Genomic DNA, 26,802 nt, shown 5'->3' with positions numbered 1-26,802 from the left:
AAAACAACTCTTAAGATGGTACAGACTCTACTGGAACACCTTATGAAGATTTCCTTTTACCACATGCCTTGGTTACTGCAATCAAATGGGAGTACTTGCAATAGCTTTCAAAATCTTGAGGCTGCCAAGAAGGAAACTCACTGCACCAAAACAGTTTCATCCTCCAACACTGGAAGAGATAATTTATTAAAGTTTATCGCTGACTGAAAAAGTGTCTTTCATAAATTAGCATTTTTAACAGCAAATCATAAGCTTTGCTCAGAAATTCAATAGCATTCTTTTTTGTTTTTACAGCACAGTACACACTAGAATCCTTCACAGAAGGGAGTTTTTAAGTCCGCACCACAAATCTGAATAAACCAGTGGAAGCTAATTCCTTTCCCACATTCCAGGAAAAGTAGCAGAAATTCATCTTCACTTCCCAGTCTTACGCATGGGCAAGAGTGAACAGGAATCAGTGGACAACACAAGCATTTTACACACCATTGTTGAATGTATCACACAGGAGGAACAGTGCTGGTCTTAGGACAAAGGGCTGAGGAAATATGCCAACATGAAGCTCAGCCATGTCAATTTTGCAATGCTGGAACTGGCTACTATATAGTGGTTTGCAAAGGGCTCAGAGAGGTAAGTGTTATGTAGCCTCCCTTAACAAGCTTCAATTGGGTAGATAATCAGAAAAAATGTCCCTTGATAGCGTTCACTGAATCCAACTACTTTTGCACGAATACTTTTATCAGTATCTCTAAATAAAGTCACACACAATCTGTTAATTCCATGGATATAATATAAAGTGCCTGAAAATCCTCTCTCGACCAATAGTCCAGTTGCTTTACTGAAAAATATACAAATCCCTGAAGAACCTTTGTAATGGGTATGTTAGCCAGGGTAACCTACCACAGTCCAATCTTTAAATCCACATAGCCATTCAAAACCACGCTGGATTTCAACCATAAACAAGTGTGTAGTCTCACCTCAGGCTGAGGCAGAAGGACTTGCGGAGCAGATAGACTCTTACCCCTTCGATCCTGATGGGAGGCAAAGGGCAGCAGGCAAGTTCAAGTCTTCTCAGAACAGAACCCAGCAACAGCTGGGTTTCAAATATTCCTTGCTTAATGATGGCCACCCCTTCAGAATAACATTGAGAGATCCAAACAGGTTTTACACTCTTTCCACTCATGGTCCCAATACCCAGCCACACACCCCTCAAAAAACAAATAACAAGATTAGACAATCTTCTATAAATCCATTTGCTTTCTGCTGCCAGCAATTTGAGACCAGTAGAAGTGGTTTCTTTCCCCCTTAGAGAACATTATCCTGGCTGACTTAGGCATTCAAGCAGTCCTCTGGAGAAGAAACCTGCCCTTTTATAGCAAGCTGCCTGTGGATCAAAGACCCAATCCAGACTTCAACGGAAGCACATGACTCTTTGGTCAACGTAAGCTGTCAAAGCTATTCAGGACTGGAGCTTGTCTATGTGACAAATGGCAGGGAGCATCTGCATCCTTGCTTCTCTCTATGAATAAATAAGGCAACCTCAGAGCCAGTTATGCAACACCATTCTCCCCTTGAACCTCTTCCTCTTCATCCACTTCTGTCTTGATCTGGGCCACACCAAGACGGTACAGAGTATCCCGGATCACCACCTCCCCAGGCTGGCAGCTCTGAACAATCTCATGGATCTGCCTGTTCACAATCTCACGGCTGGAGAGGAAATCCATCAAGCGATTGTAGAGATAGTAGTGGGTTGCACTGTCAAAGGTTATAGGTCTCTGGCGGACATTATTGGTCTTGCTGTCATTGATGGCTGTAATGATGGCACCATATGGTTCTAGCTCCCGGCAAAGGGAGAGGGAACGGTGCCGGGCTGTTGGGTCATTCTGAGTGGTCTGCTCTGCCCCAGTGTGAACTATTCGGCGAGATGCTGACTTGGTGACAGGGTGCTGAACAGAATGCTCAGTGCTGCTCATATCCACATTGTAGTGTCTGTCAAGAAGTTCTGGGCAAGAAACATACTGATGAAAGAGAAAGGAGAACAAAAAAGAAAAATGATTTTCATATTGGAAAAACTTTTGCATTTTCCACCTTCAGAACAGGCTAAGCAAGCACAAAGCAAGTTACAACAACAGTCACATAAAAATGGTAGTCATAGGATTCCATGGTTAGTGCAATAAATTTGAATCCAAATTCAAAAGCCAATAGGTGAAAGATCCTTTGGTTAAATGATACAACTTCAATTCTGCAACTGTAAGGTGGGAAGTAACAGATCATTTCCACAGGAAGAATGAGGTATATAGATCAGGCAGTCAAGAAGTGATGGTTAATGGCAGAAGTAAATATCCATCCTGAGCACTTGCACTGACTGATCAATCGACTGATTAAAAGCTTTTGTATGCCGTCCTATTATACAAGATCTCAGGGCGGCTTAATTATGGGGGTTTTACTTGTGTTAATAAAACTTATACAAGTAGTATGTGTGCAAGCATGTGCATAAATATCATATTGCTTGGAGAAAGAGAGAGAAAACACCAAGACTACATCTAGGAGAAGTACAAATGTAGTGACAGTTCCCCATGATGAGGCTAAAAGTATCAAGAAATTGTTTTTACACAATTCTGAGGACCAAGCAAAATAAGCCATTTACTGTCTGTCTGCCCACCCAACTAAAAAGAACTAACTGATAGAAACACAATAGGCATTTCTCACTAGAATATTTTTCTAAATCCAGTACTGTGATCTGAACATATGGAAATAGATACTAAAAAGAAGTAAGGATGATACTACTGAGGTAAACCAGTTGTACAGGTATTAAACCGCCCCCCCAGCACACCTACCAAAAACATTTAACTGTGCAATCTAGTGCATGTTTAAACAGAAAAAGGACCTACAACTCCAAGTACACTCCAGCCAGCATAGCTTGCTTACGCATGCTTGGAGTTCTGGGACTTTATCTAACCATGCACAGAATTGCCCTCTAAGCCATATCAACTTAAAAGCAATAAGTAGTTTTAGTAAGAAAAAAAGTATTTGAAAGTTAAAACAGAAATTAGAAAAAACCCATAATGGCTCAGGTTACCCAAGCAACAGAAAGACAATCCATGCCAACTGGAGCTATCCATTGTCTCCACCTACCCTTCCTTCAAGGGTACCCCATGAGAAGAAAATCTATCACTGGTATTCTTACTAGCTTTGAAGCCAGTGCAGCAAAATGCAACTAACCCGTAACGGTTCCATGGGATCCGAGAAGCAACCCTGGTTCCTCCCCCACATCTGAGCAGTCAAGTCAGGATAGCAGATATCCGCACACAATGCCACGGAACTGGCCAGATCTGTCACATAGACAGGTGGCCAGTGGCGCGAGGAAGCTAGAAGGTCCACATGGTCCCGGGGGCTTTCGCCTCTGACAATGTATTTTGAGCCACACAAGACCTGAGGGAAAAAGGCATTAACAGAATTGGTGCAACAAAGTAGAAGAAAGGAAAGCACTCTCCAATAATCAGAATCCAGTTGAGTCATCCCAAGAGGACGATTGGTGGGAGATTCAGGACAGATCAGAGGAACACACAACACATAGTTTTACTCTGTAATTCACCTTCACAAGATGTAATGAGGTCCACTTTGGTGGCTTTGGAAGGGGACTAGACAAATTCATGAAGGATATGGCTGTTGGGGCTACTAGTCTGATGGCTACATGCTACTTACAGGATCACAGGCAGTATGCCTATGTACAGCAGGTGCTGGGGAACATGGGCAGGAGGGCACTCTTATGCTCTTGTTCTACTTCAGAGTTTTCCCATAGATGACCAGGTGGCCACTCTGTAAGCAGAAATGATGCTGCTGGACTAGAAGGGCCCTCGGTCTGATCCAGCATGGCTCTTTGGACATCTCTACATTAACACTCAAGAACAGGGATTGTCCTAGGCCCTCCTGGCATCATTCCACCCCCTCATTCTCCACATAGAGATTTTCTCCTTGACCGAACGCCTGCAAGAACAAGGCTACCCATGTCCCCTTTCAAATAACACTTAGAGGAAATAGATTACATTGAGTTCCTTGATGAAAAGGGGATATAATCAAAGGAGCATCTAAAAGTCCAGGAATGTGATTGAAGGTTCAAGCACAAGGGGAGCCTCAGATGACAAAATATTCCTGTCCCAAAGCTTCAAGGCAAATAATTAAGTAAGCAGGTAAGGTAAGCTCCTGTGAGAGAGAAGGTAAATGCCTAAAATGGTTACGCTTAGCCTTCAGTTCCACTTCCATGTAGACTCAACTTTGATTCACTGTGCAGATAATACACCAAGGGGTACTGCAGACTTAAGTTCAATTCAAAAATTCACATTGTAGTTCAATTTTAAAAATGAGACCGTAAGTATAGGAAAATAAATGTCAAGTTATTTGCATTTGCGCAGTCAAACTGCCCAGACCCTCACCTCAATTGCCACGCACTGGCCTCTCTCCTGATAACAGTCACCATTCCTGGGGGCCTCAATAAACCTAAAGACCCCTCGAGTCCCATGCATGCTAATGGAAGGCTGTAGAGGGAGAACATTCTATAGTAATGGCTGGCTTCATGAAGACTCAGTAAGTGCATGCTTCTGTTATGACAAAGTTATTTTTTTCTCAGTACCCTAGAAGACTGTGCCATAGAACAGCAGGGGCATGGAACAGAGTGAAGGACAGTCTACACTTAATCCCATGTGGTATGTAGGACTTGGTGTGAGATGTAAAAATGCTGCTGAACTTGTTGGACAGCACAATCTCAGCTGATGTGACGACTGCCCAGAAGTCCAGCACAGTCGTATTTGACTTTTAAAAAGGAACATACAAGAGGGAAGAGTTCACCACACATAATTAAACCGAGGGATTCACAAACACAAAATGTGCTGATGATCACCAACTCTGGTGTCTTCAAAAAGGGATCAGGCAGATTAATGGAGAGGTAAGATAGGATTAAGCTTTGAGCAATGGGGACTGTATACTGACCCCGGGAAAAGAGGCACCATGCCTTTGAATACTCAGATGCTGGAAAGCAGCAGGAGAACACAACTGCCCACATCTTACCTGTAGGCCTTCCAAGGCATGTATAATTGGGGAAGGCTGTTCTGTTCGGGGAAAAGGATGGTGGACTAGACAAGTCTCTCATCTGACCCAGCAGATTCTTACCCATAATTATTTAAATCATGATTCTAAACCATTTTTCACTAGCAACAGAATCCTATGCAGGTTTATCCAGATGTAAGCCTCACTGAGTTCAGTGGGATTTATTTTCAGGTAAGTGCATATCATCATAAATGTATCCTTTGCTACTACAGGACAGTCCAGTCATTCACACCTAGGAAGTGCTCTGGATTGACCTAGTGATGCCACCTCACCTGATGTGGACAGACTTTATAGATTTTTCCTCCAGTGAAGTGCGCTGGTGGCTGACTGATCCGTGTCCCATTTTGTACAAAATCATAAAGAGCCAGGAGGGAGAGACAGAGCTGCTCCTAGGAAACATCCGGGGGGGGGGGGGATAATTATATCAACAGAAGTAGCAGTGTTAGTCTCATAAACATGTTTCTGCCAGTGAATGACAAGAGACAGACAAGCTAGAAAAACAAAAAGTAGCACAGTTATAGTTTACCTATAGATTGCAAGGAAGTAAAAACCCAAGCAATCAGTTTTTAATTTAAATATAATGTTCACCAAAATTTCACACCGCTGGTGCTTTCAACATAGAAATCCAAATCTACAATAATTTTAGAATTTAAAAAAATAAAAACAAAAAATATTGGTTACTTTCCCTCAAAAATTCAAACATTTTCATGACATTTTCTTCAGCAGAAAGACGTAAGTATTGTTTCAAAACATGTAAATATTCTAAAGTTAGCTTATAGACTATGTAGGTAGTGGGGGGAAAGGGCTGTTTCCCTTCCACGATAATGCAACAATCAACTTCATGATTAATTGCACATCATTATCACCATGACATAACTTTTTCAAATATAATGAACTGATACTGAGCAAATTCAGCTATGCATTAGTAACGGATTAAGAAAATGGCAAGAAAGCAATACTCACTTTAAAAACCAGGGATTGCTATGTGCTTACTAAAACCATCATTACCTTTGACTGTTCGGCTTCCCAGGGAATGCTGCACTGAGTCAAGAAGCTCCGTAGTTCTTCCTCACTGTATGAGCCAATCTGCTCCATTTTACAGGTTTCATCCTGTATGAGCCGCACTAAAACATTTGCATTACCTAAAAAGCAAAAGGTGGATTTCAGTAGATGCACTTAGAATTTACCAGAATTGTTTCTCCAGGCCAGGAAACCATTTGTGTCTCCCACCAGAATGCTGCACATAAGCCATTTATCAGTAAGGGTCTTAATAAAGCAAGGACTTAAGAGCATTGTCTAAAATGATCTTCTCCACACCCTCAAAAAAGTTCCGTATCCTTAAGTTGCCCAGTGTTTAACACCAGCAAAACAATGTCCCTAGCAGAGACAGTGCTTGTAGGAGGCAGTTCTATGTGATTTGTGAGCATACAAACATGAACGTTTCCAAGTAACAGACTACCATTTAATTAATCCACAATTTGCCAGGTTTCCAGTTGCAGGCAAACTGCTTCCAATTTGAAAAAGTAACCTCTGATTGCAAGCTGCTTCATGACATGCAAACCTAGACATTTGAGTCAAAACAACCCAAAGTTAATGTATGCTTCATTTTTCATTTAACTTTGGGCTGTTTAACCCATTAGAAACTCTTAGGTCACAGTGAACCTGCAGATGGGCCAATCAGAGATGGAAACTGGAAAAGGCCCACATGCAATGCAGCAAATTGTAGGTTAAGTAACTCACAATGTGCCACTATTGCGTGCAAATAGGCCCAGTGTCTAAAATCAGCCCCTAGAGATGCCACAACCGAGTACTTTCTTTTAAAGCAAATGCACTATTTTCTCAATTCTTTGCATCCTTTTGGACTAGGGAGGAGAATCTCAGTACTGTGAGACTGTAAGCTAAATACACTGGTATTTCTGGTCCTGGTCCTTTAGCCAGCCACCCAAATGCAACTCCCAGGATGAAAGCAATTTGACACTCCTGCTTTGCACACTAACAGACCCATGATTCACCAAACATTACCCAAATGCCCAAGGAAACATGCTACCTGGGATGCTGTGTGCTTCAAGATTCTTCTCTCTCTCTGTGTTGACAACCACAGTGCCCCTCATCAGGGGTGGGAAGAAGGGGGCTATGATTGAGGCGTCAAACTTTGTAATGGGAATGCTGGAGGGGAATGCCACCTGCTCTATCACTTCTGTCTCCATGGTGGACCAGAAATCTTCCACATTTACTTCACTAGATGCCAAGAATTCTGGCCAGGTAAACTACCATTGGAAAAAGAGAGAAAGGAACGGATCAACCAATGTTTAATTTGTAGACAGCTATACATTCTGTTCAAACTTACACAAAGAAAATGGTTTCCCTTGCTGTGCTGAAGCTGACAGTATGGTTTGGTTCTGTGTCCCCAACCCCACCACAAATCTCCATTATCACTTTTTATGCAAGAAGAAAATAAAAAAAAAACTGAACAGAAACTGGACCCATGAGCTTCAAGCAATGAAGTGAAGAGAATGCCCTGAAGAGTATTCCATTTTTGTTGGTTCTAAAGTGTACTCTGACACAGTACATCTGTATTTCTGTACATCTGTAGTACACATTAGCCCTACAAATATACATTATGAGGAGCAGAAGTTGAGGTGAAACATGGCCATGAGGCCCAGGATAACCTACCTCAATATTTTTCAATGACAAAACATTTTCTGCATTCCTCTGGGCTATTTCAACTTTGGGTGCGATGCCACAGACTCCACAGATCATGTCATTGTAGTCTCGGACAGTGAGGCACTCAAAGGCCCAATAGCCATTGCACAGCAGCTCCTCAAGCTGAGTTAACTCTTCTGTGCTCAGGTTTCTCTCTGTGGGAGAAAACAAAAGGACATCATTTAATCAAACAAAATGATCATTAATAACATACTGCTTGAAAATTCACTTTGGTTTCAGCAGAAAGAGTCACAGAACTACTACTTGAATTAACATTTTACTTTAGCTCTCCATATAGTTTAGGCAACTCCTGACCACTTGCCCTGCTGGAAGGGCTGATGAGGTGAAGTCCAAAGCATCTGCATTTGATGGGGAGGATACCCTAGGTGCACTGTGGCAATTTAAGCCTCTGCTGCTCCCCAGAGATGACAGGGCCAGTGCAACTGATGCACCCCATGTGAGTGGCTTACTGCCCACCAGGCCAATTCACACGGCCCAAGACCTGTTAATCAGCGACAGCAGCTTGTCGACCAGCTCCACGGGTGCCACCCAATTTACCCTCCCCATGACAAATCGGTCTGCTGAGGGTAAGTGACTGGAGTGGTCGAGAAAGCACTGAGCAATCACAGAACAGGCTGGGGGTGGTTTGTTAACCAGCAAAGCCACCCACCATCCTCGGGTTCAGGTGTCACAAGCTGTGCCCAGCAAAGGTACACAGGTAAATCAGGCAGCATTGCATCTTATCAACCGTCCTTGTGTTGATCGATTGATTTATTATATTTATGGTATGCCTTTTTTCCTTTAAGGAATCCAGATGGCTTACATAATCCTCCTCACAAGGTAAGCTGAGAGTCAAAGGCACTTAATGAGCTTTGTGGACAAGTGGGGACTAGAATCCGTATCTCTTGGATCCTAGTACAAAACTGCCTGCTATGCTACACTGGCTCTCAAGCACATCAGGTTGTGCAAACCTGGTCACAGACACACAGCAAGAGTGTGCTGGCAAAGAGGTTCTTATCTTTCCTGGGGCACTTGCAGTGTGCTGGCCATAGGATAAAGAGAGAGCCCAGCCCAGATCGAGAATCTGCCAGCCAGAGACAAAGGTTCAAATGCTCTAACTGGGCTAGTGTACAAACCGTGGCTGAGCTAGAGGCCAATCAGCCTAGATCAGTACCTTTCACATCCCGCTATTACACTAGCAGAAGAAAAAGATCCAGTGGAGACACATGGCCTGCAATTCTCTCTCAGAGGCTGACAGATGATACTACTGAGCAGGAATTGTATGGAATCCAAACCTCTTCATCACTTGGGACTCTTCTGGTCTCACACACACATCCAGTTACAGCCTGCAGCACTTTATGCTTCCACGAGTCTTACAGTCAAGGCATTCAATACTAATTTCTAGCAGGCAGGCAGGCAGGCAGGCAGGCCTATCTGTCTCTCTGTTCTAGCACACCAACAGGATCTCTTGCATACCAATCTTCTCACTTGCTGAATTAAAATATCAACCTCTCTTCCACACTGTCAGTCAATTTAACCAAATACACTCCTTGAAGTGCTATTCTCTCAAGATGCAATGTGAAATGGCAGCTGAAAATTGTTTTGATTCAATCACAGCTGCTGGACAGACATCTAAACGAAGAGAGACCAGGTTCTTCACAAACAAGGAGCAGGGAAGTTTAAATTTGGACAGAGCTGATTGGAAAAGCAAATTACATGAAACCTCACTCAAAATCATCTTCTGCCTCAAGCAATCCCCCCACCCCCACCCCCAGTGAGTGCAAAGCAATTGCAAAGGAACCAGACTGGGATAATATCAATACCGGTTTGTTCCTGCACAGATTCCAAGATGCTGCTGACCACCACTTTAGGATCCTCACCAAGTTTAATATGATTTCTTATGGTGAACAGAAGGTCCAGGCTCACCAAAAGCTTGTTGCCCACATTGAACAAGCCTAGAGTTTAAGAAAACAAAAACCAAAAACAGCTCTTAACACAGACACAGGCCATAAATGCAAAATGAACTCAAAATGTTCACATAAACACTGTAGCCTCCTAGGAGAGAAAAACAGGATCCATTAGTGGAAGACTACATTGATCCATTCTGCTGGTGCAGCAGAACAAGCAGAGGTACAGCAACAGTATAGGATACTAGCTTTCAAAGCTTAAGGTGTGTGTAAACAGGTTTATTAATTATTTTTTCTTACCAGTGTAGATATCATTGAAGCTGTGGAGAGCCAAGCACTGCACATTCACACACACCTTGAGCTGAGCTGTGACCACCTGCAGCCGATTAGCTGTCAACAACCAGCACTCCTGAGGGCCTGCAAGAGAACTTTAATAATGGAGGGAGAAGAAATTACTTATTAGCCACTATCTGACAAAAAGCAAAGATGTTTTTAAAAAGTAGAATAGAAACCCTGAGCTTTCAAAATGCTTACTTAGGTAGAACTAGGATCAAAACATATTTGAGAGTAGCAAGAACCCTTGCTGAGAATCCATGAATAGCCTAGGCAGACGTACAGGTTTGCTAAATTAAACATGCTGATAATGCATTTGAAGGGGCTGAGTTCAAAACTAAGTAACAGCAATCACAATCAGATGCTATTTACATATTTCACAATTCTCCCAAAAACATGCAACTTGCTGCATTGCCCTCCCTCCCCATGAGTAAACAGGTCTTGAATCTTTTTGAACTACAGTCTATAAAAATCTGGACACTCAGCTCTTCTCTTATGATCCAATGGGGAAAATATAATTCTAATTTCAGGACCAGGACTGTGGGTAGACACAGTAGCATAGCACCCATAAGCCCTTAGGTAGATCAGTTTATACAAGTCTTTCAACAATTTCATTTAACAACAGTGAGGCATGCGACTAAAACGCAACTAATACAACCGCTTCAGATTCTAAAAGCTTGGACTGGTCTTGAGAGTAAGGTGAATTTTTTTAAAGGATGCTGCAGTATTATGCCTTGAGAAATGCGGCAGACAGTAGGATTCTCAACTTACTTTGGTCCTCCTTTGAATAAAGGGCTGCTACAGAGAAGGCACTGGGATGATGGAAACTCGTAATAGTTGGACCAAGAGGTCTGCTCGATGGTGACTGTCTCCTCGTTCATGTTGGACAGGATAAGCTGTGAGCTATTGAGTTCATGGATTAATGAAAAAACTTCAGCCAGCTCCGATTCATTTTCTGGAATCTGTATTACTTTGCGCAGAAGCTGCAGAGTAGACTGACGCTGGATCTCTTTTTGGGACTGAATTAGAGGCTCACTGGTGTTCAGTACATGTGCAGGGCTAGAGTTGACCTCCTACAGAGAAGAGTCACATCTTGATTATCTGTCAGGACATGCATACAGTCAAAGCTGAAGCATCACAATGGTCTTACTTGGAAGGTGACCTTTCCGCCATTTGGCTGGTGACTGTCATTAGGCATTAGACAGTTCATTCAGCCAAGCCAGGGGCAAGGCTATAAAAGCACACTGGAGAAGCAACTCAAGCCATTCTCCTCCACTATGCAGATTGCCTGATTAGACTTTTTTTTAAAAAAAAGAAAAAGAAAGATTTGGTGAACTGGGCCTCTGCGTATTCAGACATTCTGTCTGCTAACTCACATTCTTACTGAAGCCCCACACCAGCTTAACAAAACCCTTTGAAACAGATGAAAGTCAGAACTGAGATATGGCACTGTAAGCACCAGGTTCTGCAGAATTAGATCAGGGAACAAGCTGTTTTATGAAATATAACATTTCAACAGAACTGCACAGAACAGCAGAGTACCTAGAGGATTCAAGATTTTGGTGATACCTACATACTTCTACCTCTTCACAGCCCCAAATATCAGATGCCTGTGGACAGCTGGAAAGACTTCCAAAGTATGACAGGGTCAGTTGTACAAAGGTTCATATGTACTGCCATTTAACTGTGAAATGGGAACATCCTCTTTAATATTCATGGCCTCATGTTACAGTTAACTACAGAGCATCCTCCTCATGGGCAGGGGTTGGGGAAGCAAATGCACTGAGAAGGGTAACTTGCCACTAATTTAACTGTTCCACATAATCCCTTCATGCAAATACCATTAGATTCACAGGAAATCCAGCCCCAGGGCATTACAGCCACGGCATTCCAATAACAAGTGGATCAAGCCCAAGAAACCACAGAGAAGGAACGTTTGTGGCTGAGAGAAAATAAGTCTGAGAGCTTTAAATTTAATGTGTTTGCTACTATACTGTTGATGCAAAAGCGAACACTAGGGGGCCCTTCAGGACAGTAAGAGACAAATGCCATTTCACTAACACAACAGAAGGCATCGCACTAGTGTCTCAAAGTGCCTTCCTGTCTTAATTCTGATAGGTATTTAGACAGAGAAGTTATAATACAAAAGTTGGAGTTCCAAGTAGAGTAGTGTGGAGGGGAAAGACCAAGAGATGACAGAGGCAGCACTGGCCAGTCCCTACTCATGATTAGCAGAAAGTGTCACAGGGTCAGTTCTCCTTTCTCCATACCCTCCCCACTTGCATGCAAATTGACCCAACCTAGTGGTGAACCAATTCTGGCTGCTCTTATTGGCCAACGCTTTGGTGCTTTTATCACCAGCATCTGCCAGTCTCCTAAAATCGTGTTCCTGGCTCCACACTACACCTCAGAAACAGGAGCCCTGCTCAGGAGTTCAGAAAGGAATTAACAGCAACGTACGCCTGAGAGAAGAGCCTTCTGCATCTGTGGGGGCTGAAAATCCAATTGCCCACCCTAACGGTTCAGAGTTTGAGGGCAAGGCAGAGTCTCACTCTGGCCCTATATTCCCACGGACAGTTGATGCTTCCCTTGGGTGAACAGGGAAGTCAAAACAAGTCTAGGAGTCTGTTGAACTTTGCAGTTTGGGAGAGGCAAGCTTCCTCCTCTCTCCTCTTTAGCTGTAGGCTTAGAGGAAGCCTCAGGGTCAGTCACTTGTCAGAGCCTGGCTCCTCGACAGCCACAGTAAAGAAAGCAAGACAAGTGAATGAATCTGCCTCCAGCTAAGCTTAGGCAATCATTCACTACTAACCAGGATGTATAACCAGCTTCAAACTCCAAGTTTTGGACCTCTTCCCATCAAAACATGCATAGGATTGCACCCTGAGATGACTACTTAAATAAACTCATATATTAGAAAGCAGTTACCACTTCCACCGACAACAAAACTGCACGTTTCCAAAAGGACACAAACTAGGCCACAACCTTCTTACCATTAAGCCTAGAGAACTCTCTCTTTGCAAATTGCAGAAACTATGTCAGACTTCTGTACAGGAAGTGTCTTGTTTTACTGATGTTGTGCAAGTGGCTCTGGAAGACTTTTTGGTTAAAAAGTTGGATAACAGTAGTTTTAAAAAATCAATCTATCTATAGTGCATTGTGTACATGCACACTTTTCTCTTGCATGCAGCCCCTATACATATTAACTCAGAAGGAGGTCCATCTGGAGTTCAAAACCACACACAAATATGGAAGATTTGTAGTACACTAAGGTGGATTCCAAGGAATATTTAAAAGAGCCACAACTCACCAGGGCTTTTGCCGTTTTCTCAGCTCTGTCTTTGGCAAGGTTGTAGCCACAGCTGGGACAGATCCTTGGCTTGTGTCGATTAGTATATACATAATTGCAAGAAGGGTTCTTACATTTCCCTCTCCCACGTGATGTTGCTAACCCCAAATCCTACAGGGACAGAACAAATAATGTATCTGTTCCGCTTTATTTCACATACATCACAAGTCTACTAGAGCTTTCAGACAACTACACTACCTGTTTTCCCAAAATATATAAAAATCAGCAAGACAGGATCAGGGCACTGATGTCTGCCCAGTTAAGATCATTTGCTTCAGCATTAACTCTAAGTATCACAAGCAGTTAACTAGAAGACCCTCATGGAAGCACAACTGGAGAAGTATTAATGAAGGGGGAAATGGAGGCAGGGGAGTCCTAGAATTCCATTAGGATGCCACAGAAAACCAAATTCATAAGGGATTAATGTCAAATCAAATAACATTTTTACATTTTCCATTTCACTGCATTACTATGAGCCACCAGTGGGTGAGGAATGAATGCTGCACATGGTCTCCAAGTAGAAGCTGTGATGTTTCTGGGTAAATTAAACTGCAGATGCTTAGGAATGAAAGCTACTCCAAGATATAACCCAAGAGGAGGGGGAGGTAAAAGCTGACCTAGAAACTAAATCATAAGGGGCTGTGAAAGGGGCTGTAAATGTTTAGCAGCATCTTTCACTTTTAATAAAAGTCAGTCAAGCACAGTGGGGACATGGAGGAATTTTCATGCCATGCCAGTTAAGAAGTTCAGATAAACTGAAGAAACCCAACATTTTGGCCACTTTGCATCAGAAAGCTCTTTAAATCAACAAAGGAAAAAGTCTGAAGGACAACATCCAAGCTAAGCAGCTGCAATTCACCTGTGCCTATTTGTTAGATAAACAAGGTGCTCCTGTCTGCCTGAAACACAAGAAAACCCATGCTTGCTCTCCTTTTATGACTGAAGATTCTTACCAAGGTTACAGTGCAGCTGTACTTATAGGAAGGGAATACTTCTGGTTTGACCTCTACCACTTTGACCTGAGATCCTGAGCTGTTTGTGCTGCCAGGGAGCTTTAAATGAAACACAAGGTGGCAAGAGAAAAACAACTTCAGGTTAGATGCACTGTTAGAAATTCTGCTAGATAGCAATCTCTCCCTGAAAGACATTTGACTCTTGCCCTCCCCACATCACCAAACCTCTGGCCTCAGAGATACGGAATTTCCTATTCATTAGCATTCTACACAGCATATATGGATTAGGAAACTGCTGTCTAAGTGCCAGTTTCCATTGTGTATCAACCTGCGCATTCAACAAATGGAGGAGCACACAGATGGAATAGCAAGCCTAGAACTTTACAAATGGAAAGCCACATTAATCCTGGAAATGCAGCATCAAAAATCAGGCCTAACATTCTCCTACAGGCTCTTGACTCACAAACTGAATGCCTACAAGCACATGCTTGAACCTGAGTAAGCTCTGCACATATCAGCCATCTATCATAAAACTCAGCTGGATTAATTATTGGAGTCGCGTCTATTCATTCATGAAATCTGCACATCTATCTCTCAATTCACACCACATGGTGGAAGGGTGCCTCTTATACTTTTCTGCATATGGAAAATACATACTAAGACAAAAGTGTGATCTGGTCAAGAAAGAAAGTAATTCACTAGTCAAAGTAAAGGCCAGAACTCTTGAAGTATGTCCAACTTTCTTCTGGAGAATATACTAGCCAGTATGGTATAAAAGTGAGAATTTTTAGGACAGTTTCAAATCCTTACTAAGCCATATGGGTTAAACTAGAGGGGTGGGAATTACATACGCTGCCTCCATTTAATGAAGGATGGGATGAAAGTCTGTATCTAATGACTGGTGAAATTAAAAAATAAGGCAGTGTATCACACATTCCACTGGTGATTTTTATGTTTATAGAATAGTTATGTGGGCAGCACTTCCAAGTACTAAGCCTTTCAGGAATCCCAAGGAACTGACAGCTGTAGGCTAGAGATTATGCCTGCAGTATAAATCATGCTAAAATGTATCCCTTAGTAAACTGGTTTCATTTGTTCTCCCTCTTCATATTAGAAGAGAGAATCCAATTATGTGCTAACAAGTACACTTCATTTTACCCACAGCTGGATAGCAATATTCCAAGACAACAGAAGAGCAAATATCTGTGCAAAACCTGCCATTACCTTGTGCTCTTCCACACTGGCTGGTTGCAAGGGAGATCGACCCAGCTGCTTCAATGTACTAGGCTTCAGTCCTGAGATTCTTACAGGGGAGTTTTGTTCTTGAAGACAGACATACACAGAAGGTTTTATATAGGTAAAAATACACATCAGAATATTGAGTTTTACACTGACTGGTCTAAGAAATGCAGCAGGAGATGTATTACAGCGAAGTATTTCTGAATCTCAAGGGACTAGATCCTCTTTCTTCACAAGGATAGGTGAAACTGTTACACTGTAGAAATGGTAAGGCTGATTTTGGGGACAAATCAAAGCCTTCTCTTCAGCAAGTTTCCTAAAGTGACATTGCAAGGCATACACAGCCAACTTCTTTCTAGATGTAGCAAGTCACGGCCTATCACTGAGAAAACACAGCTTGCCCCACAAAGCATTAACTGCAGCCCTCATTTTACCATTGTTTGTAAACGACTGTCGGCCAGAAGGCTGCTCCAAATTGGATTCTCTCGCCAAGCTGGCTGGGGCAGGCAAAATTGCCCTCATGGGTCTTGCTGCAGCCAGCAGGGAAGGTTTGGGCCGTGCTTTGCTTCTCTGCTCCTGCCCTTTGGGTGCAGTGACAAAAGCATCATTTCTGAAAAAAAAAATAGATTCAGCTGAGAATGCCACGTATCACTTACGCCAATAACAGTCACAATCTGCTTGAGGGAAGCAGTTGCTGCCTTGAAGTTAATCTCCCTCTGCTAGATGTCAGAATGAGACACTGAAAAATAACTAGTTTGGGCTGATAGGCAAACAGATACAAATCTGTTACTTCTCTAAAAAGGTTGGAAAGTATCAACAATCTTGGCTGGGCTGAGAAATGCCACTGTTGCTTTATGATCCAGTTATGACTTGCGCAGCAGTAATATGACATCCATCATCTGAACAGAACTGACTTACCCTATGGGATGCTTGATGGCAGAGGCGGGGCTGGAAAGCAGGTTGGCAGCGTTCACCACCTCAGCTGATGGCTGTGTCTCCAATCCCCCATCTTCCCTCTCCTTCAGTTCTACAGGAGGGTCTGCCCGCGCAACCCCCTCTTGCAGCTGAACGAGAGCAGTGGCTTTTCCTTGCTCCTCTGGTTGCAAGTTGTTTGCAAGGATGTGAGCCTCGGATATGATGACTTCCTCCCACTCAGTCTCCTGCCCCTGCCCTCCAGCAGGGGCTGCATTCAGAAGCTGGGTTACAGCTTCAGAGCTCTCCAGTGTAGATTTAGAGGCACTGTCTTGGGTCACTGCCTTTCCCAAGGCTACTGGCTGCTGGCTTCGTTTGGGCCCCAATGTTTTTATAGGCACAGATGAAATTGGCTCAGATTTGCCTTTTGGCTGTTTTTCCTGAAATGCAAAAACAACCACTGAAAAGTCAACATCACATATGGTTCATATTCAAATTTGGCTGATTGACATGAAGCGGGGAAAATAATTTAGTATTTGGGAATGACTACTAATACCACCTACGCTGACCTGAAAGCACCTATGTCACTTTGACATTTGTCAGTCAAGACAGTATGATTTAGGTCCACTTCCTGAATCTTAGCTGCCTCATGGAAAGCTATTCAAAAGGCTTTTGTGAAGCAGCTGGTTCATGTGGTTTTCACAAAAATAACGTGGAGCAAACATAAAATACATCCTTTTGGCAAAAAGGGCAGGATATAAATTTCATAAACACATAAAACTCCAGCCATTCAGATCTTCCTTCATTGTATGTCATAATCACCTTGTAGTACACCACAGAATACAATCAGCACATGATAGTCCAGAAGCCAGAGAAATAAATTTGAACTGGGTCTTGTTAGCTGCTTTTTAAGCACCAAAAATGTGAGATAAAAATTAATTCATAACAAATATTTTGTAAAGATGCATGATGTATTTATTTGCAGCAATTAAGCTTGTTTCTAAGATGGGCTTATTTTAAAAAAATGAGACCACAAAAAATCCATAGTGAGGTTCAACTTTAATCTGGCACTAGTGCCTTGGTTTAATTTGTATTATGGGTTAACTCTTAGGAGCAATCACATTAGAAATGAAGGCAAGATACAAAATCTCTGAATGAGCATTATAAAGCAAATGGTCTAATATCATTCTTCATCTGTATGTAACTATCAAATATGTAAAGGAAAGAAATGACCTTTCAGCAGGTCAGAAAGAAATGTGACTTTTTAAAAAGGAATGAGAGCCTCAGAAAACAATAATGTATTTCAATTTATTAGACCCCACTCAGCCTGAAGCAGAAAGATGATATCCCAAAGCAATATTTAACTTGGAGAATAAACAGGTAATTCCACAGGCAGTTGCCTTAAGTATTTGTGAAAATATGGTATCAAACCTTCCAGCATCCTTCCTGGTAAATAAAGAAGGTCTGGAGTTTTACTCTTTCTATGACTAATAATTCCATAATTCATACATATTTACTTTACAGATTAAAATATGAAAATAAAAGCTAGATGCAGTGGCACATTTTCCATACTATGAAATATACCTTTGGAATCCATTTCCCTCCGAGAAAATTCCCACAAATAGGGCATTTTGGTGGCTTGTGTCTGGTCACATAAGTAAAGGAACAGGCAGGATTGGAACAATTTCCGTGACCTCTGCGGGTGTAGGTAGTTGTCTAATAAAAGGATATGAATTAATTTAAGGAAGTATATCAATATAGGAAGTTTTCTTCTGTCATAAACTCACATGAGCCTTCAAAACAATCACAGAACAAATGGCTACATGCTATATGGCTTTTAATTTTAAAAATAAATCTATAGAGGTAAGGAATTTATATTTCATTCAAGATTTGGGATGAGGAGCAGAAAAGTATAAAAAGGCAATATATCCACCCCCTAAATAATATCTAGACTGGTAAATGTGGTATTTAATATACCCTAAGAAATAGGTTTATTCATGAATAGAATAAGCATAGGCAACATGCTTGCTCAGCACATTAAACAACCAGCCAAACAGGTTTACCAACAGGTTACTGTTGAAAGACTAGAGAAAGAAAAAAAGACAGACTGGATCACATCAATTGTGCACAATCACATTCACTATTTATTTATTACATTTATACATTATATACCTTTTTCCTTTCAGGGCGGCTTACATAATTCTCCTCTTCTTCCTTTCATTCTCATCCTCACAACAACCCTGTGCAGTAAGTTGGGCTGAGAGTATGTAACTGGCCCAGAGGCACCTAGTTAGCTCCACGCCAGAAAGAAGACTAGAACCCAGAACTCGTAGGTTCCAGTCGCACAACACCACATTTGCTCTCTGTTTCGCATGGTCATATGCCAGAGTTCCCAGGTTCAACCAATGAATATGTGATAACTTTACCATTTTCATTTTGATCCTGCCAAATTGCTGACAAAAGTAACAACTCATTTTAAAATTTCACCTCATTTATGTGGCTGGAGGTCTAGGATTCTTAGACCACTCATGGTTTCTACGTAGCAGTCCTACCCTGAAAGTAACCTTGTCCTTCCGCTTAAGAATGCAAGGCTGAATGACCCTGCTTTCTACTGGAGTGGAACTAGCAAACAGGAAGCATAGCATTGTTTCAATCTTGTTATGTAACTAGAAAGCATAGGCAGGCAGTAATAAAGAACCAGAAGGTAGACCACACAGTAAAGGCTACTGCTTCTTTCACAAGTTAGGTTGAAACATTAATACTTTCTTCATGAAATAGGCAGATTTAGTTTTTTCAGGAATCATGCATTATAGTAGAAATAAACTCTATTATTTTATTCATAAAACAACTGTAAGTATATAAGCAAAGCTTAGTGGGATAGGGTGAGCAAAATGCTAAATTCTGCACTATATCTAAAGGCTGGCTGGCTGTGTCAGGCAGGGCAGGAAGGGTGCTTTCAACTGGAATTTCAGCCCATTAGATCTTCATTATTCAGAATTTGAAATCAAAGAAGAGCAGGTATTCATTATGCCAGCTACAGGATATACATTTGTTTCTTTCCTCCCAACTCTTTCCATTCTTCTTTGGAAATTTATTCTCACAATATTATGCATGATTTAGCCAATACTCGGTGCTGGAATGCATATCCTGCAAATATCCAAGGGTTAGAATTCAAACTCCAGTATCTCAGGATGGAGAACTGCTTCAAGTCATTAAAGGCTCTAATCAGTCTAAAAAACGATCTGGACTGCTTCTTAGTGTAACCGACACATATCTAATATAATACATTTCACAGCAAGACAGCATCAGCATTTCTTTCACTGACCAGTTTGATTGATGCTGGATTTTCCATAATAGTATGGGCTGGCAGAGGTAGCATAATGAACTGTGCAGTAGGTGCAGAAGCATTACTTTCTTCTCTATCCTATAAAATGAAGAGAGAAAACACTAATTAAGTTGATTGTATTCTATATTCTGGTCGTGTGTTTCTCTTTTGTTATTCTTGACACATGCAAAAACTATCAATATAAATCTTGCAAAGCATATTACACAAGGACAGGAAGACAGCAGATCTACAGATGCAGCCATCCTGAAATGCCAGGTTACCTTCCAGCAAAAGGGATTTACCAGTGTACATACCCCAAAGCATCCTTGTCTATAGTAGCCTTCCCCAGCCTATTGCTCTCCAGAAGTTTTGGAATTCAATTCCCATCCGCCCTAGCCAGCATGGCCAATGATCTGGAACTCTGCGACCTGAGAATCAAAACTTTGGGAGAACCAGGGAATTCTCCTGTACAGTAATAACGCTGCAATTCAACGGACTGGGGATAGGTCCCATTAGCATCAGTGGTATTTACATCTCAGCAGATCAGCACTGCATCAGGTACTAAGCCTGTCAAAAGAGGAAATGCTATCATCAGGTTTACTTACTCTTCTAGTAACCACAGTTACCACAGAAAGGCCATCTGAAGCCTGTGGTTGTGCTACAGTGATGGCTCCTCTGGATGCATCCGAGCTGTTAACTAGTGTCTCTTCAATGACCACACTGGCTCCGTGATAGGGATAGCTGTCCCCTACTTCCAAAGGGGCTTCATCCACAAGGACCTCACCAGCTCCTTTATGCGCAGCAGGTCGTACATAATGAGACAAGATCTCTGATGCAACAACTTCTTCTATAGCGTCTGATTGAACAAATGATGCTGGGTCTTCTGAAACTCCTTCAATAGCAATGCACTGTTCAGAAATGCCAATATGGCTGGAGTCTACCGAAACGATGTTATGCACGGTACCATGAGAAACATTTGTGACATTAGGAGAGGCTGTTAGTCCTTCTGATGCTGCTTGGCCCTGCGTCACACAAAGTTCCAAGTGCTGCTTGTTCCGCTCCTCCTGGAGACTGCCTTTAGGAATTATTATATAATCCGAACGAGGGAGGATTTTACGAAAACCTGGAATGTCTGGAACGACAGCCGTCAGGGAAGACAACTTTGAGTTCTACAGAAAAAAGCAGATAGGGAACAGGGGGACATCAATGGTTGCAATCTGGAAGCCTACAACAACCTCCAACTGCAAAATGCTATGAAGACCTCCTTAGAAACACTTTCATGCTTTCCCTCACTTTAATTCCATTTGATCCTTCAAAGCCACAAAGTTTGTGGGAGATCCTCCATTAAAATCTACCATGGTACTTTTTCTGTAACATGTGTAACTGGAACATGCTAACATCCAGTCATTTCCCACACAGACAAGTATTTTGCATCATCAATTTTTGTAAATGGTTATGCACACTTCTCATAAATCCATTATATTTGATGAAAATCCAATGCTCTATAATAGTAGCATACAGTATAAAATAATCATCTAGTTGGTTGCCCTCTTAAAATGCACTCCTCATTTTTTGTTACAGTAAGAATCCTAACACTGATATTTCTGCAGCCCCATTTACAGTATATTTAAATTCCCAAATGCTTGCACCAGATGTTTTAGGTACCTTGATTACAAGGCAACTGGGATGTTTCCTTGCAGTGTCATCAAGAGACCATAAAGTAATAGTAGAAAATGAAGAAACCAAATGCTTCTCCACAACACACACAGAGTTCACACAACAATCTCTAAAACAGCACTAGACCACTGGCAGCATTTGAGATTAAGTTAAAAGACCAAAATATTTAATATTTTGTTTATTTGAAGCTTTCAGTATGTAGTAAAACACACCATAACGTGTTACATGCCTGCAAATGGCATGTGCCATGAAAATAATTTACCGAGTCTAGACCTTCTTTTTCCAACTTTGCCTTCTCCAGATAGTAACTCTTCTCAGCCACACTGAGCAATCTCCAACTCTCACTGATTTTCTTATTAATTTCAGACTGGGGAAGATGTGGAAGCTCTTGCTGAACCTTCAAATATATATCATAGTAATATAGAAGGTATGCAGATCTGAAAAACAAGTAAAACCCAGATTTACACTGTCTACTCATAAATCCCATCAGAAGGCAATGAGAATTTGGGTCAACATCTGAAGTTTTGCTTTTCAATGAACAGTCAGAAACTACAAGAAGTATTTCATTAAGAGAAGTGTTGGAAGATTAGGACCACAACCTTTATTCTGTTAATCACAATCCTACACATTTTCAATGAATTCAGTGGGACTTACTCCAAAGTAAGTGTGCAGGCTTAGGTTGCTGTCCTATGCACTTTTACTTGCGATCTCAGAAGTGATAATTTCCAAGCAAACATATACACAACCAGGCTATAAATGAATTAATGCATTTGTTGGTCAAATAATGAGACTGCAAGTTAAGGACACTTTTGTTTATGCTCAAGGCCATTTTAGTTCTAATGTAACCAACACAGAAGTTTTTTTTAAAGAAAACTAAATAGCATTACTTCACAATTAACAGTACAATTTGTTCAGTGAATTAGTTGCAAGCATATGCAATGTCTGAAGACAGCTGATGCAACCATTATGCCAAAGCTAAGCAGGTCTGAGTCTGGTCACTGCACAGATGAAAGACAGCCTAGGAATCCCATTTATGCTACCTCAAGTTCCATGATGGAAGAAAAGCAGGCTGTAAGTCAGTGGTTTTCAACTGCTAGTCAGCAGGCAATTTCCTGCCAGTTCATGCAAAAAAGCCCTGCGGAGGAGCTGCTGAGTGGCGGCATAGGAGAGCAGCAACTTGCTCCAGCTCTTTCCCTCCTCCTGCTATGATTGGCTCAGTTCTCCTGGTGACAGCAGCAGCCCCGAGCAAGCAGAAAGAGCGGGCTGAGTGTGAGTTGCTGCCCTCCTATGCAGCTCTGAGAATACCGCTGCCGCCGCCACCTCCTCAGTGTGCCATGCAACTGGCCCCAAGCTGCCTGGTTCTCATCTTGCGTCACCTGACAAGGTGAGCAGCATGGCCATCTTCCAGGCGTTGCTGCTGATCGTAGCTCCTTTCAGGCAGCACAAGACCCAAGCGAGGGAAAGAGCTATGATGTCATTCTGGTGTCCAAACATAAAATGCAATCATTGTTACAGTTTTGGATATCACTGGAAAAAGAATATCCATCTCTAAGTTACAGAGCTATTAAATTATTACTTGTTTTTTCTACCACATATTTGTGTGAAAAGAGTTTTTCAGCCCTGTCACTGCTAAAAACCAAACAGAGAAACAGAATGGATGTCAGTGCAGTGCTTCATCTCTCAAAAACAACACTGCAGCCACAGCTATCAAGTATTCTTGAAAAGAAGCAACAGCAGATTTCACATTAGCCTTACTTGAATTAAATATTGCTCTCCAGAAATTTCAGTTGTATTTGATTACATTTAATTTTAATTTTTTATTCTTTTGTTAGCATTTTTTTACTGCTCAGCTTCTGGTTATTTTAGAGAATTATCATTTTTGGTATTATTTTTAAAAACTAATACACAAAATACTATATTGGCTATATAATGCTTTTTATTCCTGCCTTGGCAGTTCCCAAAAACATTTTCCTATTTTTTTAGACAAAAGCAAGCACACTAAAGAACTCTCAGCCCAAGAAAAAGATGTTCATATCATATACACTCATTAGGAGAACTCGCTCACCTGGGTTTTTTAGCCTTTTCTCCTTGATCTCCAGGACCTCTATATTTCTTCTTCTTTTTAGATGGGACAGGAGATGCATAGGTGTATGCACTTTCTATTTCCTCCATTACTACAGTTACTTCACTGCCATCATATGTAGCCTCCATTGCTAAAAAGAAAGTCTAAGAAGTCATACATTCCCTGTACACCAGACATTGATCTTCTTATCTTCCAAAACCTTTAAAAGCTGAAAGGTCCAAATTCAGTATATTTTGAGATACAGTTTCAAACACTGGTTAGTTTGAATATTAGTTAAGGAGTGTGGGATACTGGTTCCAAGCATCAGAGATTAAATATAGTCCTGACAGCCTCCTGCCCAATAAATAGCATACAAATCTTCAGCCCTAAGCAACTGAAGGCCAATGGTCTTTAGGGATTTGTAAAACAAGCCTAAGATTACTTCACACATAACTATCTTATACAGATAGCACTTCTGCAACAGGAGGACACATATATGAGCTTCTATACTATATGATTGAGAAACCTAACTATTTTGTTGCATTCAAAGAATCCACAATAGACTGAAAATTAGACACAGATGTGAAGATATATGGGCACATTTCACATGACAAGATGCACTGGTGTAACAGAAATGAGTATTGCATATTAGGCAGCCATTAGAAACCTGAACTGCTTTGCTACAGTGAAACATTCATTACAAAACCTTGTTGTTCTTTCATTAATATTATTTCAAAAAAGAGACTCAACATGAAGCTCAGGCATTCTGTCTGCAGCACACTACAGTTTTGGAGGCTAAGCAGATTGCATCTATCTTTCTGCTTCCTTGATAGTTTCTCCTTTTATGACTGTCCTGAAAAATCTGCAAGACAGTTGTTCACAATATAATGAATAAGTGAGAAGTGCCACGAATAACAGTATGTAAAAATTTGAAATGGAGAAAAATATTAACACCAAGCCGCGTATAGAAGTTGAACATAAAGTCCTTTCCCACTAAATCAAAAGGAGCTCGTCCAGGACAACAAAACAAAGAAGTGAAAGAATTTAGATGTGCTTTTGTCCAGGTAGAGGAAGTTTCTTATTTACTCAGGACAGACTATTTTAAGCCTCCCCCTTTCTTGAAGAGGCATTGATCTGCCGAAGTCCCATCTCCCTCCCCAAAGCTGACACCCGCATTTCCTAAGATACTGCAGCACCGAGCTGACACAGAGGTCGGCCTATGGCACCGCCGCCGCTCTTACTAAAATCGCCGCGACCCAAACTTGTCCTACTCGGGTTCCTAAGGACGGGGCGTGCCAGGACTCACTTGAGGGCGCGGGACAAGACGGTCATATCCCAGCAGAGAGTAATTCCGCGGCCCGAGCATGCCTAGACGCAGGGCCAGGTCACCCCGCTCACGGCTTGCCAAGCAGGTGGAGCGATCCCGAACGGAACGCGCCTGATAATTATGCCGGGAGTGTATCTTATGCCTGGCACCATGCCGGAAGTTGTACTTCGACAAGTTCTTCTTCCGGTAGCCATAGGTCACCCTATTAGGGAACGTTGGGGAGGTAGAGCCGCGAGAGGGCATCATCATCGTGGGCGAAACCATAGAGCGAAGCCAGCAGTGAGCGTGAGAGAAGATAGAGCCTGTCTAGGCGGGCGAGATAGATATAGAGTCACAGGGATTTCCGTCGGGCGGGGGTGAGCAGGGCGGCGCTACGTGCCAGTGAAGTTCTGCGCGTTTGAACGCCGCCGTTTTGGATTTAAAGGCGGAGGTTGATCGCCTGATCTCAAACTCTCCTTCCCCGTTCCCCGTTCAACAGAGGCCCCAAAAAAACCAGGGATGGGGCAGGTATCCCCAGCCGGGAAGCTTCCCGGGAAACTCCCCTACCGCGATGCTTTCTTCTCCGAGTTGGACCGCTGCTGCCTCCTCCTCCTCCTCCTCCTCTTCAGTCTTGCTCACCCTCTGGACGCCGTGGCTGGGCGCGGGCTGGGCCTGGGCCCGGGCCCATGGCACTACCGCCTGCGCAGTGGGAGCGCTCACTTAGCCCCTTGGTGCTGGGGCGCAGAGGACTGCTCATGGAAGCGTTGGGCACCCTGCCCTCTCGGTCCCTTCTCTGGATTCTCCTTCCCTCTGAGCAGTGCAGTGATGGGGTTCTTCCTCTTGAACCAGACACTCCTGGCTATGCCATCCCAAAGGGGTGGGTGGGCTGGAGCAGCCTGTGCTTACACATGGCCTCTTTCCCACAGCGGCAGTGGTTGCCACTGTCTCTGGGATGCTGACCTGGCATCTCCCTCTGCAACACTCACTACCTGCTTGTGTATCTCTTTGGGTGATGCAGCAGAAAGGGCTGCGCTTAGTGGAGGTCTTCGAATGGGATGACTTTGGAGCCAGTGGTCTGGGCACTTCTGTCTCTTCATCCTCTTTCACTGAGTAGTATATTGGGCTAGTTGGGCCCAATCACCACCATCTAATCAGAGGGAGGGTGCAGGTGAAGTGGAGAAGCTGGCTGTATCTTCAGTGATCCACCTTTTATGCAACAGTGCTCAGAAAGTGAGGGTGAGCAAAAAGATGGTCTGCCTCATTTCACAGCACTCTGGCCTCAGTCTTCCCGAACAGACCTGAACATTCACCACTACTTTCATGCATATTTCCATACCTGCCCCAAACATGCCAAAGCTCAGAAGTGGAGGCATTACAAGAAAGATCTGACTTTTTCTTTGCCAGCATCTGCTGAAAGGACAGAGGAAAAGAGGAGAGATTGCTATATTCTGTTCACCTTTTTGATTGTCTCCATTCAGTTGCATACTTTTCCTTCAAAATAAAAGGAAATAAAATGCCATCTGGAGTTAGACCCTTAATGTGGGGCAACAGAAGGGTCTCTGATCCAATCACAAAATGTCATGAAAGGTTGAGCTGAGCGTAAATGGTTATTAAAACATTGTGTTATACTGTACTGTTGTTTTTTTTTTCTTTTCTTTTGCATGAAACACTGGGAGGTTGTCTTTCAAGGTGCCAGATTAAAAGCCTAATACCCATTTCTGCAGAGCAGGGCCTTGTAAGGTTCCAAAGAGGCAGGAGGCTGAATGTCAGAGAAGAGACAGTCAGTACAAGCCAGCAGACCTTGCCTTTTTATACATCAGCTTACAGAAACAATGAGCTTCCGTAGCAGGGCTTATTTGTTTATTTTGCCCCACCCTTCAGACAAAAAGTCTCCCAACAAGGCTTACAGAGTGATTTTAAAAAATAGCCTATCCTCCGG

At 42.4% G+C, this 26,802-nt stretch overlaps 1 protein-coding gene across 1 annotated transcript; it reads right to left on the bottom strand.

The window, feature by feature from the left end:
• Window positions 1-149: 149 nt before the first annotated feature.
• Window positions 150-25,040, bottom strand: HMGXB3 (HMG-box containing 3). Its single transcript, XM_044454242.1, has 20 exons — window positions 24,864-25,040; window positions 23,561-23,708; window positions 21,758-21,932; window positions 20,424-20,987; window positions 19,819-19,917; window positions 18,078-18,209; window positions 16,500-16,933; window positions 16,016-16,191; window positions 15,567-15,664; window positions 14,343-14,441; window positions 13,351-13,500; window positions 10,815-11,116; window positions 10,011-10,138; window positions 9,627-9,758; window positions 7,774-7,958; window positions 7,148-7,367; window positions 6,109-6,242; window positions 5,373-5,489; window positions 3,220-3,429; window positions 150-2,015 (listed from the first exon to the last, which is right to left on the bottom strand). Exons 2-20 carry the CDS (start codon window positions 23,704-23,706, stop codon window positions 1,548-1,550), a joined length of 3,969 nt encoding a protein of 1,322 aa, XP_044310177.1. The 5' UTR covers window positions 23,707-23,708; window positions 24,864-25,040; the 3' UTR covers window positions 150-1,547.
• Between the last annotated feature and the right edge of the window lie 1,762 nt (window positions 25,041-26,802).

Source organism: Varanus komodoensis, unplaced genomic scaffold (genome assembly GCF_004798865.1).
Source record: "Varanus komodoensis strain SLA01 unplaced genomic scaffold, ASM479886v1 scaffold7_3, whole genome shotgun sequence".
Taxonomy (NCBI): Eukaryota; Metazoa; Chordata; class Lepidosauria; order Squamata; family Varanidae; genus Varanus; species Varanus komodoensis.
This window is presented reverse-complemented; position numbering and strand designations above follow the sequence as displayed.